At 33.6% G+C, this 13,992-nt stretch overlaps 1 protein-coding gene across 1 annotated transcript; it reads right to left on the minus strand.

Moving 5' to 3' along the window:
- Window positions 1–1,366: 1,366 nt before the first annotated feature.
- LOC147064155 (uncharacterized) lies at window positions 1,367–12,488 on the minus strand. Its single transcript, XM_085958646.1, has 7 exons — window positions 12,374–12,488; window positions 10,470–10,620; window positions 8,025–8,182; window positions 7,245–7,379; window positions 5,405–5,615; window positions 3,735–3,879; window positions 1,367–1,684 (listed from the first exon to the last, which is right to left on the minus strand). The coding sequence occupies exons 1-7, from the start codon at window positions 12,383–12,385 to the stop codon at window positions 1,504–1,506; spliced, it is 993 nt and encodes a 330-aa protein (XP_085814772.1). The 5' UTR covers window positions 12,386–12,488; the 3' UTR covers window positions 1,367–1,503.
- Between the last annotated feature and the right edge of the window lie 1,504 nt (window positions 12,489–13,992).

Here is a 13,992-nt window from a genome sequence, read left to right on the forward strand (position 1 = left end):
AGAGGGTGCCTAATTTTGAAAAATATAATTAACTAGGTATGTATTATTGGAGACCCTAATCCCTAGACCAGTGGTGCCTAACATATTTGAAAGAAGGGCGGGCCAACTTATCCATTTTCTAAATAATCACGGGCCGCAGTGGGTAAAGTCGAAAAATAATGATATAATATTATAAGTACTAGGAAGACGAGAAATATGTACTTACCTACATTTTATTATTTTAATTTTAATAGTTATATATTGGTGATGAAGTACCTACTTGTTATTTTGGGCCGCGGTATGTGCATCATTGGCCTAGACCAGCGGTCGGCAAACTCATTAACATAGCCAAATATCAACAATACAACGATCGAGATTTCTTTTGAGAGCCAAATTTATTCAACTGAAATTATATATTATGTACTTATACTGTTTATTAACTTAATAAACTTTAGTTAAAGATTTAAGTCTTAATAATTAAACTATAGGTACACTGAATAAAACTTGATATCACACTTAATAATGATCTTATTTATTGATACAAATGAAATTGTCAGTAAGGTATCCATATAATTAAATCATAACAATAACTGACTCTCAATGTGAATAACGGCCTTGCATATCCTTGAAGAGTTTGGGTAAGTCAGGTTGTATGTTAATGTTTTTAATTTTAAGCACGGTTCCAGGTTCTCATCAATAAGACGACTTCTCAATGTAGGTACTCTTGATTTCCTCTCTTAGAAATCTCTTTACTAACCACAAAAAAATGCAACGTTAACATTGTTGGAAGATTGTATTCTGTAATTAAATACAAAACTTGATTTTTCTTGACTCTTCTAAAGTTCCTCAACTGCTTTCTTCCTTGCATCGCATATTTAGTGCTAAATGACGCATGTTTAGTTAAAGTGTCGCTCCAAATTTGATTTCGTGTTATGCGCCAATTTTTTCCGACAAATAATATAGGTTGATAGGCCATTTAAGCTTCGAATAAACGCGAAAGTCTCGGTCCATTAAACTTTAAATTAACGGTTTTCGTCATCCGTTTTTCTTTGCTTCATTTTGCTTTGGCATTTGTGGCAGAGCCGCATTCAAGAGGCCAAAGAGCCGCATTTGGCTCGAGAGCCGCGGTTTGTCGACCACTGGCCTAGACCAAATTCAAATGAAAGGATGTCATCCTGTCTTTCCATTCATCTCAGTATTTTTCATCTCAAGATTTTCAAGGAAGTCATTAATTGTATTATTCTCCTGTCCTGAGAGCAGTTTCATATGCCTATCTCTGTGTATGCAATTATATTATATAGTGATTTTTATTAAATAGAAATTCATCATTTAATCTGAAAGTAATTTTTCCGTAAAAATGGTGGACTACAGAAATAAACTGGACAAATTACTTTGTGCTCCAAAGGGCAGATATAATTATTATGTAATTCACTGATAAGTCAAAATAATAAATATTACTATATAGTTACATGGCATTTGGTATACATTTTTTAAAAAATTGTTCTAGACTAGAGTATTAATTCACTATGATTGTTGTTCGGCTAACTCGATAACACCCTTGAGGTGACCGAGGGATTTAATCCAATAGTCAGGTTTGTACGCTGGGTCGACTACAATCTCTGCCATCTTTAAAGTATCGCTCCCAGAAAGAACAAACATCTTCTGAAATCCGCACACAGACCCGATACCCATGTCTTGTATTAGCCTGGAACATAAAATAGGTACCAACGTATTTCAGAGCGTAATGCAGAGTTGTCGACGTTAGGTAGCAGTTCTAACATGAATAATATTAAGAAATAGGTTAAATGTTCTATCTCTCTTCCACTTAAGCGCAGTGACGTCCCTAGACAAAATGCCGCACCATTTTTTATACAGTATTTTTTTATCATCCTTTCATGACTCCAATATCTAAGAAATGTGTTATATGGATACATTACTAACAATATATATACCTACCACTAAATCTAATTTAAATGCCATCTCTACTTCAACAGACAATATTGCATGTTCATGGTTTCAGATACATTTAAATATACACCTGACAACTTTCAAAACTCGCGAATAACTGGCAAACATATTTGGATAAATTAATTAGGTCAGTATGTACATACCTATAATTCAAATATAATTCGCAAATATGTACGTGTCATTGCTAGTCATCAAAGATGTGACGTTCAAGAACAAAATAGGTAAACTAGACATCGCGAAACCGACAAAAAAAATCAGGCCTGTTAAACCTTTTATGTTAATTAATACATTTTGTTTCCAATCAGTGAGCTCAATCTTTTAATAGAAATATATGCCCGTTATTACTAAGTTAAGGTACCTATTTTTATATACACCTAATGATTCTCCTCGATTTGCCGCCCTTCGAGTAATTGCCGCCCCCAAGCAATGTTCAATCTGCCTACCCCGGGACGCCACTGCTTAAGCGTTCTAATATATTATGTTTTTCTCACTGAACTTAGAGCGCGATGCAGAACCGTTGACGTTAAGCAGCCGTTTTGACAAGGAAAACACGTCACATTTTCTTTTTCTCTTCCACTTATGCGTTCTAATAAGAATATAATATGTGTTTCTCACTGAACTTAAGTCGTCTAAATCGGCCCCTTAAAATTAAGCGCGTATCTTAAGACCTTACGCGCCTAAGTATGGTTTTGCATCGCGCTCTTAGAAAATGACATTGGACTAGTGAGCTCTAAAATTTCACCCCAATTCGTAACATATATAATTAGTATACATTTTATTCGAGATGTTTGCCCATCTGGTTCAGTCAGTCGGGTGTACAGTTCATGTACCTAGGTAGTACTTCAATATCTGCTCTTGTTGTTATGAGACGCTACCAATTTACTGGATGGATTCCCCAGAGTTCCCGGATCTCTTCTATTGCTTCATTCCAGTGAAGACAACGAATGGCGAAAAGGAGACAATGAAAACACTGACATGGTTTTGCATTCACTTCAGGAATATTATTGTTATTTTGTTGAAAAATAATACATCCACAATGCCAAAATCTACACCTAGAATCTAGATGCTATGCTCAGTGACCTTGATGGTGATGAGTATTCTGTTAGAGTTAACATAATATAATAATACGCTGTTCTAAAGAAGGACGCAGTACCTATAAATAGGTAAGTATATTCTCTTTTTATGTTTTGAAACTGATAGCTTATAAGTATTTAAAGTTACGAGTATATAGGGTTTGTTTGTTTGTTAGGTTAGTTTGGTTGTAGGTAGGTACACTTAGTTTTATGTAGGTAGTAATATTGCATACAATTTTAATTGACTGTTAATAATCCTCGGTGGAATGTCGACTTAGTCACTATAAATAATTCAGTGGTTATTTTTCAAAACTGGATATGTCCACTATTCACTCGTCAGAGATAAATGAACTTTTCAAATAAAAACACAGAGCGAAAACATGCACGCGACAAAAACCAAACTGTCAGATTGTATGACAACATACTTGGTCAGGTGACTCAATACAGTCCCGCCATTAGCTGAAAGTGACATGTCTCATTTCGAATGTCAGCAACGTTGGACGTGTCCCTATATGAACGTCAACCTACTTTTTGAAACCTCTTTTCAATATGAAATTGGTGTTTTGTGGCTATTTTTGAAAGTCAACAAAGTGTGTATGAGGTTATAGAATGATATTCCGATAATAACTCATTTTCGGCATATATGGGACATGTCCAGTTTTGAAAGTTAACCACTGAATTATAGGAAGGATAAAAATCTTTAATGTTGCTTACAAGTCTCCAAAGAAAATAGTCCGTTGGGGGTCGGTTATGTTGAACTGCTTGAATATAATTGGCTTCAAATGTGGCGAAGGTTTTCCAAACAACATCGGTTCTCTGCCGGATATTTCAGTTATCATTTTCACGAAATATCCCACACCTGTAATTAAATGAAAATGTTACGTTAAGAGAATCCGATAGGAAGAGGATTAACGCGTTTAAGATGTGGCGCTGGCGGAGGATGCTCCACATTCCAAGGATGGCTTGGCACAAATACATCTGTACTGGAAGACCTTGGCATCAAAAACTCTTCTTGACCAACTGAAAAAGACGCATTCTTCAATTCTTCCTCCGAGAAGCCTGAGAAGAGTGATGTTTGATGGCGTCGAAGGTAGGAGGATGCGAAGGCCTTCCATATAGAGAGATACTATCAAAAAAGCGACTGAATTAACAATAGGTAACTGAGCAACACGATCAGCGAAAGATTACTCCAGATGGAAGGAGAAGGGAAGCAGCGCTTGTCAATGCTCAATCATGAGTCCAATATCCTAAGAAATGTGATGTATGAATACATTACTAACAAGATATTAGATTAATTATTCGCAAATTGCACATGTCGTTTCTGATCACCAAGGACGTCGAAGGGCAACGGAATTAAACTAGATATCGCGAACCCGGTAAAACCAGTGAGATGATTTTTTTTTAATGGAAAGATATTTTCATTATTAGGTACTAAGTTAAGGTAGCTATTTCTATATATTCCAAATGATTTTCTTCGATCTGCCGCTCTTCGAGTAACTGCCGACCCAAGCGACGCTCAATCTGCCTACCCCCACGGGACGTCACTGACCAAACCACACCCGGTCTTAATCGGGCATATCACGGGACCCTACGTTTTGATGTGAATCATCATTTTTTTATGACTGGGAATATATTAGGAGCTGTTACCCAAGACTGAGGTCGCCTTACACACAGATGTGCTTTGACTGAATTTACATGTCTTGTTAAGAGTACCCATGGGAGAGATAAGCATGTAGAGGCAATATTAAAAATTGTAGTAAGTAACAAATGATAATACAAAACTGCCGATCTTCACGTTGGCAGTACGACGCCGTAAATTTTCAAAATGCAACAAAATTGAACTTTGTGGCTATCAGGTCGGACGGTCCGATGGGCCCAACAGCTGGTTGAACCGACTTGAGTAGCTCTACCCTTTCCGTACACATTTTAGAATATTCCCAGAGTATGTGGTTGCATCTTGTACCTATTTCTCCGCCACATGGACATGTTGAACGGGTAACAAGACTAAGTCCAAAGAGCCTGCCAGCGAAGCCACCTTGTCCAGTCAAGAATTCAATGGAGTCAATGCGGTTATCTCTATTCACCATTTGAATTTTAGAAAAAAACATATATGTGTGCCAACATAATAGGTATCCAAACAATTGAATAAATACATTCGTTAAGTAGTAGGTCAAATTTACGCTTCATGACATTACAAAAGTATTTAAATTAAAAATGCTGTGTTCATCACAATATCTTCCTTCTATTATCAAAATGCATGCAATTGAATAGGGAGGGCCTAAGTAAAGCGTTAGGTATTGACAGTTATCAAAAACTTCTAATTGAATTAATTTTTTCAGGGTCATTACATTGTTAGTGGCACCTAGATATTACATGAAGATTACCTGGTAATGTCAACTCATCAATTGGTTTAAAGATTCTATCCTCTCCGGTAATCATGTACATAATATCAGGATTCTTGAGAAGAGATATAGCTCTACTCAATTTATAGTAATTAACTTTTAAGTCCACATCGACGACAACAGCACCGATATCTTCATCAGACATGGTGACGTTCTTAACAAAGTCTTCCATATTGTAAGAGTGGTCATTGATCTGTGTGAAAAAAATATTTATTATTATTAAAAAAAACAACCATGTTGAATAGCTTGCCAAAAATTATGAATTTGGTTTTTATTCAGTTAGTGGGAAAATTATATTACTCATTATTTCTTACAACGCCACGTTGGTTAAGTACTGTAGAAAGGAAAAAGGGTGTAACCCTCTTTTCAAAATAGGTTTTATTGCACAATAATGTTGTAGGTACACGATTGTCGTTTACATACACGTATCCAAAGGATGTAAGCTGCAAATGCCGATTTATTATCTAAATTTAGCTAGTAATTAAAAAAAGAAGGACTTGACGTGGGAAAAACAACTTAACCATCATGTTGTTTTTTTAATTAACTCAATATCAGATTAGGGATAAAAAAACCAAAAATATTAATTATCATGCACTTCAAAGTTATGCAAATTTTGTATTTTTACTTTGACCGAAAACCATAACAAAAACGTTTGTGTGCCTCCTGTAAAATTTGATTTGTGTGAAACGTCCTTTTTTACAACGTTTTTCTTAGCTCGTATTCATATTTTTCCGGTGGTTGTTTGTCCGGTACAAATCTTTCAATCGATTTTAAACTAACTTCCCGACTAGCTAGACATTTGAAACTTTTAGAATAATATATCAGAACACGATGCCAATGCATTTTTAATACTTTTAGTCATCTTTAAGTAGATTTGATTTCATTTTCAGTTAATTCTGTTTTGTATGAAAAGTTATTTCGGAGAGTTGCTAAGTGGTTCCTAGCAACTAAATTATGATATTAATATATACGTGCGTTACTATGGAAATCAATATGACATTTCAGTATTTTTTCTATCAAGTACAATTTTTTTTGTTCGTTTAAGCTAGTCAAGTCAATTTATATGATTCAACAGAAAATTTAAAAAACGTTGTATATAAAAAGTTCTTTTTATCTTGCAATCATTCTTTCAAAAGTCGATATATTAAAACCAATATAAATGGCGTATTTCAAAAAAATACTACCTTATTCTTAGGTCAAAATAAAACAATCATTATTCGTAGGATATTTTATCACATTTGAATGGTCAAAGATATAGCTTATAATCAGTGTCTTTATAATTATCTTCAAATGTGTTATTCGTGCCCATTTTTTGAATAATAAAATGCCTAATTCTTGTCAAATTTGGGATCACAGATATAATTTTTATCGTAAATATTTCTATTATTTAAATAGTAAACAATTTTACTAATGGTTTTATAAATGCGTTTAAAAATTAATAAATATAAAAAAACTTAACACCACTGCACATGGATGTACTTAAATATGACTATATTCTAAAACATTGGATCGAGAGGTTTAAAAGAATACTATTTTATGCAATAAAAATACTTTATGAAGTCATCAAATGTTTAAAATAAATATAAAGGATAATAAGGCTTTAAAATTATATAAATAGATTATCTACAACGCTTAAGGAATGTCCAGGCATATGCTCTGAAAATACCATAAAATCTCCATTTTGACCTACGTGGTGCATGTGGGCCCTTAATAATTTGTAAAGTAGCAAACACTCCCGTGAAACTAGAAGCTTTTTAGTTACTTGGCATATTTTCCATTTATTGACAAGAAAAAATATTATATTATGGTTATTTGCACTTACCCCTTGAACACATTCAATACCGGCAGCCTCGAATTGGTCTACAATAGGTTGTGTACCAATAAGGTAAACCTTCTTATTGAAATTATTGTTCTTTAAATAGTCAATCATGACCAATACTGGATGCACCAAATCTTTCTGAAAGTAATGACGATACTATAATATACATAATAATATTATGGTGATACTCGTACATTAAATTTATTAGGTCGAGATAAAATTCCACCAACTGTTACTGTCCACTTAGAACTTGTAATTTTGAGATTGCATTTGATAGGTAGTGTATTTACACACTTGTTACAAACAATAGCTATCAGCTATTCGTTCAACCCACAGAATATTAATTATTGTGTTCCCTGGTTCAACCCATTGGCTTGGGCGGCTCTCGTGGTGCAGTGCGTAAGGCGCTTGCCTTCCACCAGAAAGTTTCTGGGTTCGATTCCCGGTCAGAACACACAATATTTATGTGTTTTTCTCAAAGCCTGGGTGTTTGTGATTGTTCAAAATTACTAACAACCACCTTGTACGAAAAAGCAAGGACATGGTTATTAATAGTTCTAAAAAAAAGCCCATTGGCGTGATGCTATGGACCCAAACACATTGCATAAAGACAAATGAAAATGAGCAGCCGCAGAAGTCAGTAGCACGATTCACATATGTAAAGTATAACTATAATGTAACAATAATAATTATATGTATATGTGATGTTAAAATCGCAGTAAGTATATAACATAAAAAAGGATTATACATTTATATAAGATATAATATAATATGTTTTATTACTTCATCTAAATCAATGCCAATGTTTTTAAATTGAGATTTCGCAAACGCCATTGATTTGGCACTGTTATTTGAAAGAAAATGAAATTTCTTTCCCATCGCTTTTAATTTTGCTATTACTTCGGGTACATCCGGTATTGGTTGTCGATTCCACAATACACCTGAAAAAAAAAACAAAAATTATGAGTAGCTAGTTGAATTTTGTAAACAAACTACACACAGCTATTATGAGAAGAGCATTATTGTGTGTTGAAATTGTGTTAAACAGCCAACGAAGAATATGAATCTACCACTGTGATCCTGAATCAGCGACTTGAAGCAGTAGCTGGTTTCCATGAAGCAGGTGAGGCATTCGCTAGATCAGAAAGTATGAAGATCTTTAAAATATTTTTGACAATATGTGTGTGTAAAAATCAATCAAAGCATTTTAACAATACATATAACTGTTGCTGTATTTGTAACACTCAATGTTAGTTTATCGTATAGGTATCATTTTAGGAAGGAGGCGTCCAAACCATGTAATGCCTCGAGGTTCCAGATAGGTAGGTACCTAAAATCCTATTAGGTACATTCATGTAGGATAACTTGGAATCATGAAATTTTTTGAATATCTGGTGGTGTACCCTGGAAATAATCACGGTACTCCAAGGCGCAAAGGCGAAAGTTTTGAATAACTCTTACATAGTGGCAATATCAGTGACGTCCCGTGGGGGTACATAGGTCATGCGTTGCTTCGGGGTGGAACAATATAAAGAGTGGCATATAAGGGTGAAATATGATTACTTTTAAGAACAGTGGCGGTTTTCCATGTAGGAAACGATGCCATCGCTTCATTATAAAGTGCATATCGACATCTTAGTTTAAAAAATAATCGAAGCATAAAAAATCCTGACAACATAATTATTGTTGTATTGTACTTAAGTACTACATATTGTACATATATATACAATGGTGATTTATCTTCCAGGCAAAAAAAAAATCAGAAGAGTGCCGCCGAACCTGTCAGCGCCAAAAAGAGCTTCACATAGCTAAAACCATCGATTTTTGACTGTAGGTTTCGTGGAAATTCTCTAAAGACTTTTTGGTGTAATTGTGTGTGTAATAAATAATAAGATTGGTAAGTAGGTACCTAATGAATTTGCAGACAATTTGAAACTAAAAATGAAATGGGACAGCATTTTAAGTCTGTTTAAGGGCAGCACTTTGCCTAGGGACGTCACTGGACAATGTGATAGGTATGCATTATTTTAGACATCCAGTGATGAAATTTCGAAACATTCAATTAAAATATAAGTCAGTGAAATCTAACGTTTAATACGACTGCACTAGAGGAAATCGCTTTATAAGTGAAAGATAAAAATCGAGATGGGGTACCTATTAGCCACATGAATGTACGAAACCGGTCTTGTACATAATATAATAATTGTTGAAATAAGCATGAAGAGTGGAGTATAACTTACTAATATATTAAATTATATAATAAGATTATTACAATGGTCAATAGTTTTCTTACGCAATGATACAGTTATATTCAGCTCTCGAAATGGAAGACTTAACAATTTTCTCACTCAACAATTTTCCGAAAATATTCACATCCGGAAATTTGTACATAAACAATTCACCGCAGGACACTTATTCGTGTGCCGCAGTACGTGAAACATGAGTTCGTCTAACATTTAATCAAATGGCGAGTTCTTCGTTGAACATTTCACTGTGGAGTATATTTGTACGTATGCTACAACATGTGGAGATGTCTTTACTAGGTTAGGTTAGGTTAGGGTTAATCTAATTGGAACAATACTATTTGCAAACTATCGCCGCATTATGTAAGATACGTACAAATGTATTACACGGTGAAATGTTCAACGAAGAACTCGTCATTTGATATAATGTTAAACGAACTCATGTTTCACGTACTGCGGCGCACGAATAAGTGTCCCACGATGAACTGCATACGTACAACTTACATGTAACCATTTATTATTATTATGTATTATATAAAAATATACCTGCCAAGCTCAGATGGTCAAATAGGATAGCCCTTTGAAGTCATAGCATGCAAGATTAAGACATAATATTGTCGGCACAACAGACAAAAATCAAGATTTACTTAATATCATACACATTTTCGTTTATTCAGAACATTTTTTCAGTTTACTTCAAACAAGTTTCGTAGGCAATTCAATTAATTGTATTAATAACAAGATAATTTCGAGGATTTCACGAATAGGAGCTGCGCTCCGGTGCGTTCCGGTCCATTTCAAGCGCTGGTTATATTACGTTAATAGCTAGGTTTTCATTCAATTGAATTCAATCAGTAAATATATATATAGAAAACGTAGAATAACGTATTTATTATACATGCACAGTATTATGTATTTTTACGAAAAAAATTTACAGACAAAAAACCGTTATTATATTTTGTAACTATTATTGAATATAGCTTACCATCGCAATCTGAAACAATCGTATCAAAAGAGTCGAAAAATAATTTCGCCTCGGCCGCCGACAATGTTGCCAAACTAGTCATAGTCTTTGGAGACGCGCCATCGCTGACAGAAATCGTTGAAAACCACAACGCCACAACGGTTAACAACCCCTGAAAATAAAATATAAAATTATCACAAATCACAATCACGTATATAATATGTATTATAGTAAATAAAAAATTAAGTAGGTACCCACTTAAATACCTAGTAAAAAAATTATTAATATATAAGTATTTTCACGCTGTTGTGTCCTACTTCGATAGTGGAACTATTTAACTATGAATATGCGCATATACGATTTTTTCTCATGCGCAGAAATTAGGCAGGGCTAATTTAATCATTATTGCCTACAACTGCTATTAATTGTCGACTATTGTACTTGCATCGCTTTCTCTCGTTTGGCGCCCCTCCAACTATGTCTTGTTTTATGCAAAAACTATTAAATCTCACGGTGATGTGATTTTCCCATTGAGTTACTAGCGGACACTGCTTTCAACAATATTCTAAATAATAAAGTGGACACGTTCGCATGACATGAGCGTAAATTTGCCATATGCACCCTTATTGCAATGTACTTACTTATATAGGTATAATTCATTTTTCTCAAGCACACATTGCACTATGTTTTTATGTGACAATCGCAGCGCTCGAAATATAAAATTTTACGAACCGAGTGCTACATAATTTTTCGAAAATATTAACATAGTTATCTAATTGTATGTATATTTTATAAAATAAGTGTGTTAGAAATTTTGTTATTGTGGCTTATCTATCTCAGACGGTCAAATTAATATTTCCACGAGACGGAGCGATAACTTTGCTGATTTCGAGAACCGGAACGGCGCTCTGGTGCTTTCCGGTCCATTTCGAGTCCTGGACAATCGTTTGTACACCAATGCTTTTTTTAAATAAACGACCGTGAATTTATATTAACATACACCCTTCCTACAATACTGTACCTAACGTACATTTTTCAACAATATTCATCCGAATTCATAAGTTTACAATGCAATTACTATTATTATTCTTCAGAAGCTGCTTTCATTATTAAAATAATGGTCGTCATTACTCATCGGAGTAAGTGTTGAAATTATAAATGTAATTAATTAATCAATAATTAAATAAAATGCAGTTTTTAGTGGTTACAACATATTTTCCCTTTTTAAAATTGACATTATCAAGCGGACTAAACCGGTTTCTATTTATATTTAAATAAAATACCTAGTAGAATTTATTAGTACTTACTAAAAACTGAGTTTTATTCAATTATTAATTCAATGCTTTTCCATCATGAATATTGACGGTTAACACCACAAAAGAATACTAATAATTAATACATTTTAGATCCACTATCCACATCTGCAAAGTATTTGCTATCTATAATATACAAGTATCGCACGCCACAGATTATTAAGTTTACAATGATCCACTTCACTGTGTAAAACAGATTATAATCAGTAAATAAGTTACACTTTTAAATCATGTTTTTTTCATACTTAAGTTCAATATAATATTGTATAAACATTTACAATATTTACCTGTTTTTTAAACCGATATTTAATAGTAATACTGGGATATGTTATGTGTTTAATAAACTATTTCCGAACTATTTTTTTCAATAAATATATGATAATATTAGACGTAAATCAATTTTACGGTAGATATTATTATGATTGCAAGTTGCAACCACATAATCTAGGTAGGTGCAATAAAAATACATGAACATATTGTGATAACAAGAATATAACTTCCTAGAAAGATAGTGTCTTCCTATTATGTTATAATATATACAGCCATGAGTTTCTGCATTTATTATCATAATAAAATTAGTACACGTGTTATTATGTTATTATTAGATGTTACCTTGATCTCCATGTTGATTTTTACGCTATATTATAAACTATTGTCTTAAATAATGCCTAAAATACTAAAAATTACAACACACAACCTCACTTAGAGAAGATGACGTGTTACAACTAAAAATATATTTCGTAAAATTTGAGTTCCTTATTATAAAAATTTGAATATTGGACAAGCTGTCAGTGCAAGGTTAGGGTTGGCAAGTGATCTTAATCGATTTCTCGATACAGATGTTCCGGGATTCCACAGATTAGTTTCGTTAACCAAATAAATATAACTTATATGAAGTGATAATATATATATATATATATATATATTTCAATAGATATCTATGAATATTATTTGAAAGAATTTTTTTTCGACCAATATGGAACCAAAAATAAAGATTAAATGGCGCATATGACACAATAATCCACACTTGTGCGGTTTCATCTTCAACTTTCAGTTCCGATTTTTAGCATCGAGTAGTATAGCTGGTTCGCATACCTAAACTCGTCTCGACTGCCGTACAGCCATAAATAAAACCGTCTGGGAACGTCGCTCCGATGTTGCATTTGAATACCGCACACATAGGCACCTAGCGACAGTCGCGCGTAACCTCTCGAAACGTGGATATGTATGGGATGCGGCGACCGGCGAGCCTGTGTCGGAATGATCAATTCGTAGCGTGTGCGTATTCAGTATGTATACTGGCGGCTTCGACTCACCGCCCGAGCAGCACTAGATGTTTTTTTTCAAACTAAAAAGCCGTATTCCATCATTGTGCGGAGCTCCATTTGGCAACGTGTATTTTGTGAAACGATGACCTCACATCGACGTATTCGACATGTTACAGACGAGACGAGTTTGTGTGCGAGTCAGTTCGTAAAGGACGAATGAGTTCAGATAAGTAAATACGTAGGTATATTTAAAATTTGTTTTAATCCACTGTAGCTACGAACCGAGACCACAAGTCTCAATTGTTTAAAATACATCATCTTTTTTCTTTTTTCTTTTTTAAATTATTTTGATTAGATTTATATTTTTTATCGTGTAATAAATGTTAATTAACTACCTACCTCAATTACAGTGTTTTCTTTAAAATCTGCATTATTTCTTTATGTATATATTATTTAGATTACACTTGGCACCCTCATTACTGATATTAAGAGTCAATTAATTAGTTTTTACTTCACCGTAAGAGCACTTTTTCAACTAATATCCATTACTATGTATTTTATTTACATAACTTATAGGTATTTTCTCCATTTTCATAACTTCATTTTATTTATATATAAGTACCTACCCATTTTTTCTGATACGCCAAGATATCTATTTATTTTTGGTGCAAATACTGAATAATGTACATCGTAAAATTGGCATGTTTAGGATTGTGGATATTCAGAGACTAACACCGAAATCCCGGAATCAAAAATTCCGCCCGGGATTGTAATCCTTGGTGCAAACCGTATCGGTGACAGTGTTTGTCAAGATTTAGTTTTATTTTATACATTTTGTAACGTGGAAATACTAATAATAGTATGTTTAGACAGTTGTGTGTACAGTTGAAAAATATTGAAACAATTGAAACAGTATGTATAGCATATTATATATAAACACCGGTAAATTATACCCACATGTTT

Source organism: Rhyacophila brunnea, unplaced genomic scaffold (assembly GCF_057557595.1).
Source record: "Rhyacophila brunnea isolate RB1 unplaced genomic scaffold, BYU_Rbru_1.0 scaffold_8, whole genome shotgun sequence".
NCBI lineage: Eukaryota > Metazoa > Arthropoda > Insecta > Trichoptera > Rhyacophilidae > Rhyacophila > Rhyacophila brunnea.

Bases quoted from the DNA above. Each gene is read 5' to 3' on its own strand.
- LOC147064155 (XM_085958646.1), bottom strand. The intron at 8,183-10,469 runs GTAAGCTATATT...TTTTTTTTTCAG, and splicing joins GATTGTTTCAGATTGCGATG to GTGTATTGTGGAATCGACAA. The intron at 3,880-5,404 runs GTAATCTTCATG...ATTTAATTACAG, and splicing joins TGATGAGTTGACATTACCAG to GTGTGGGATATTTCGTGAAA.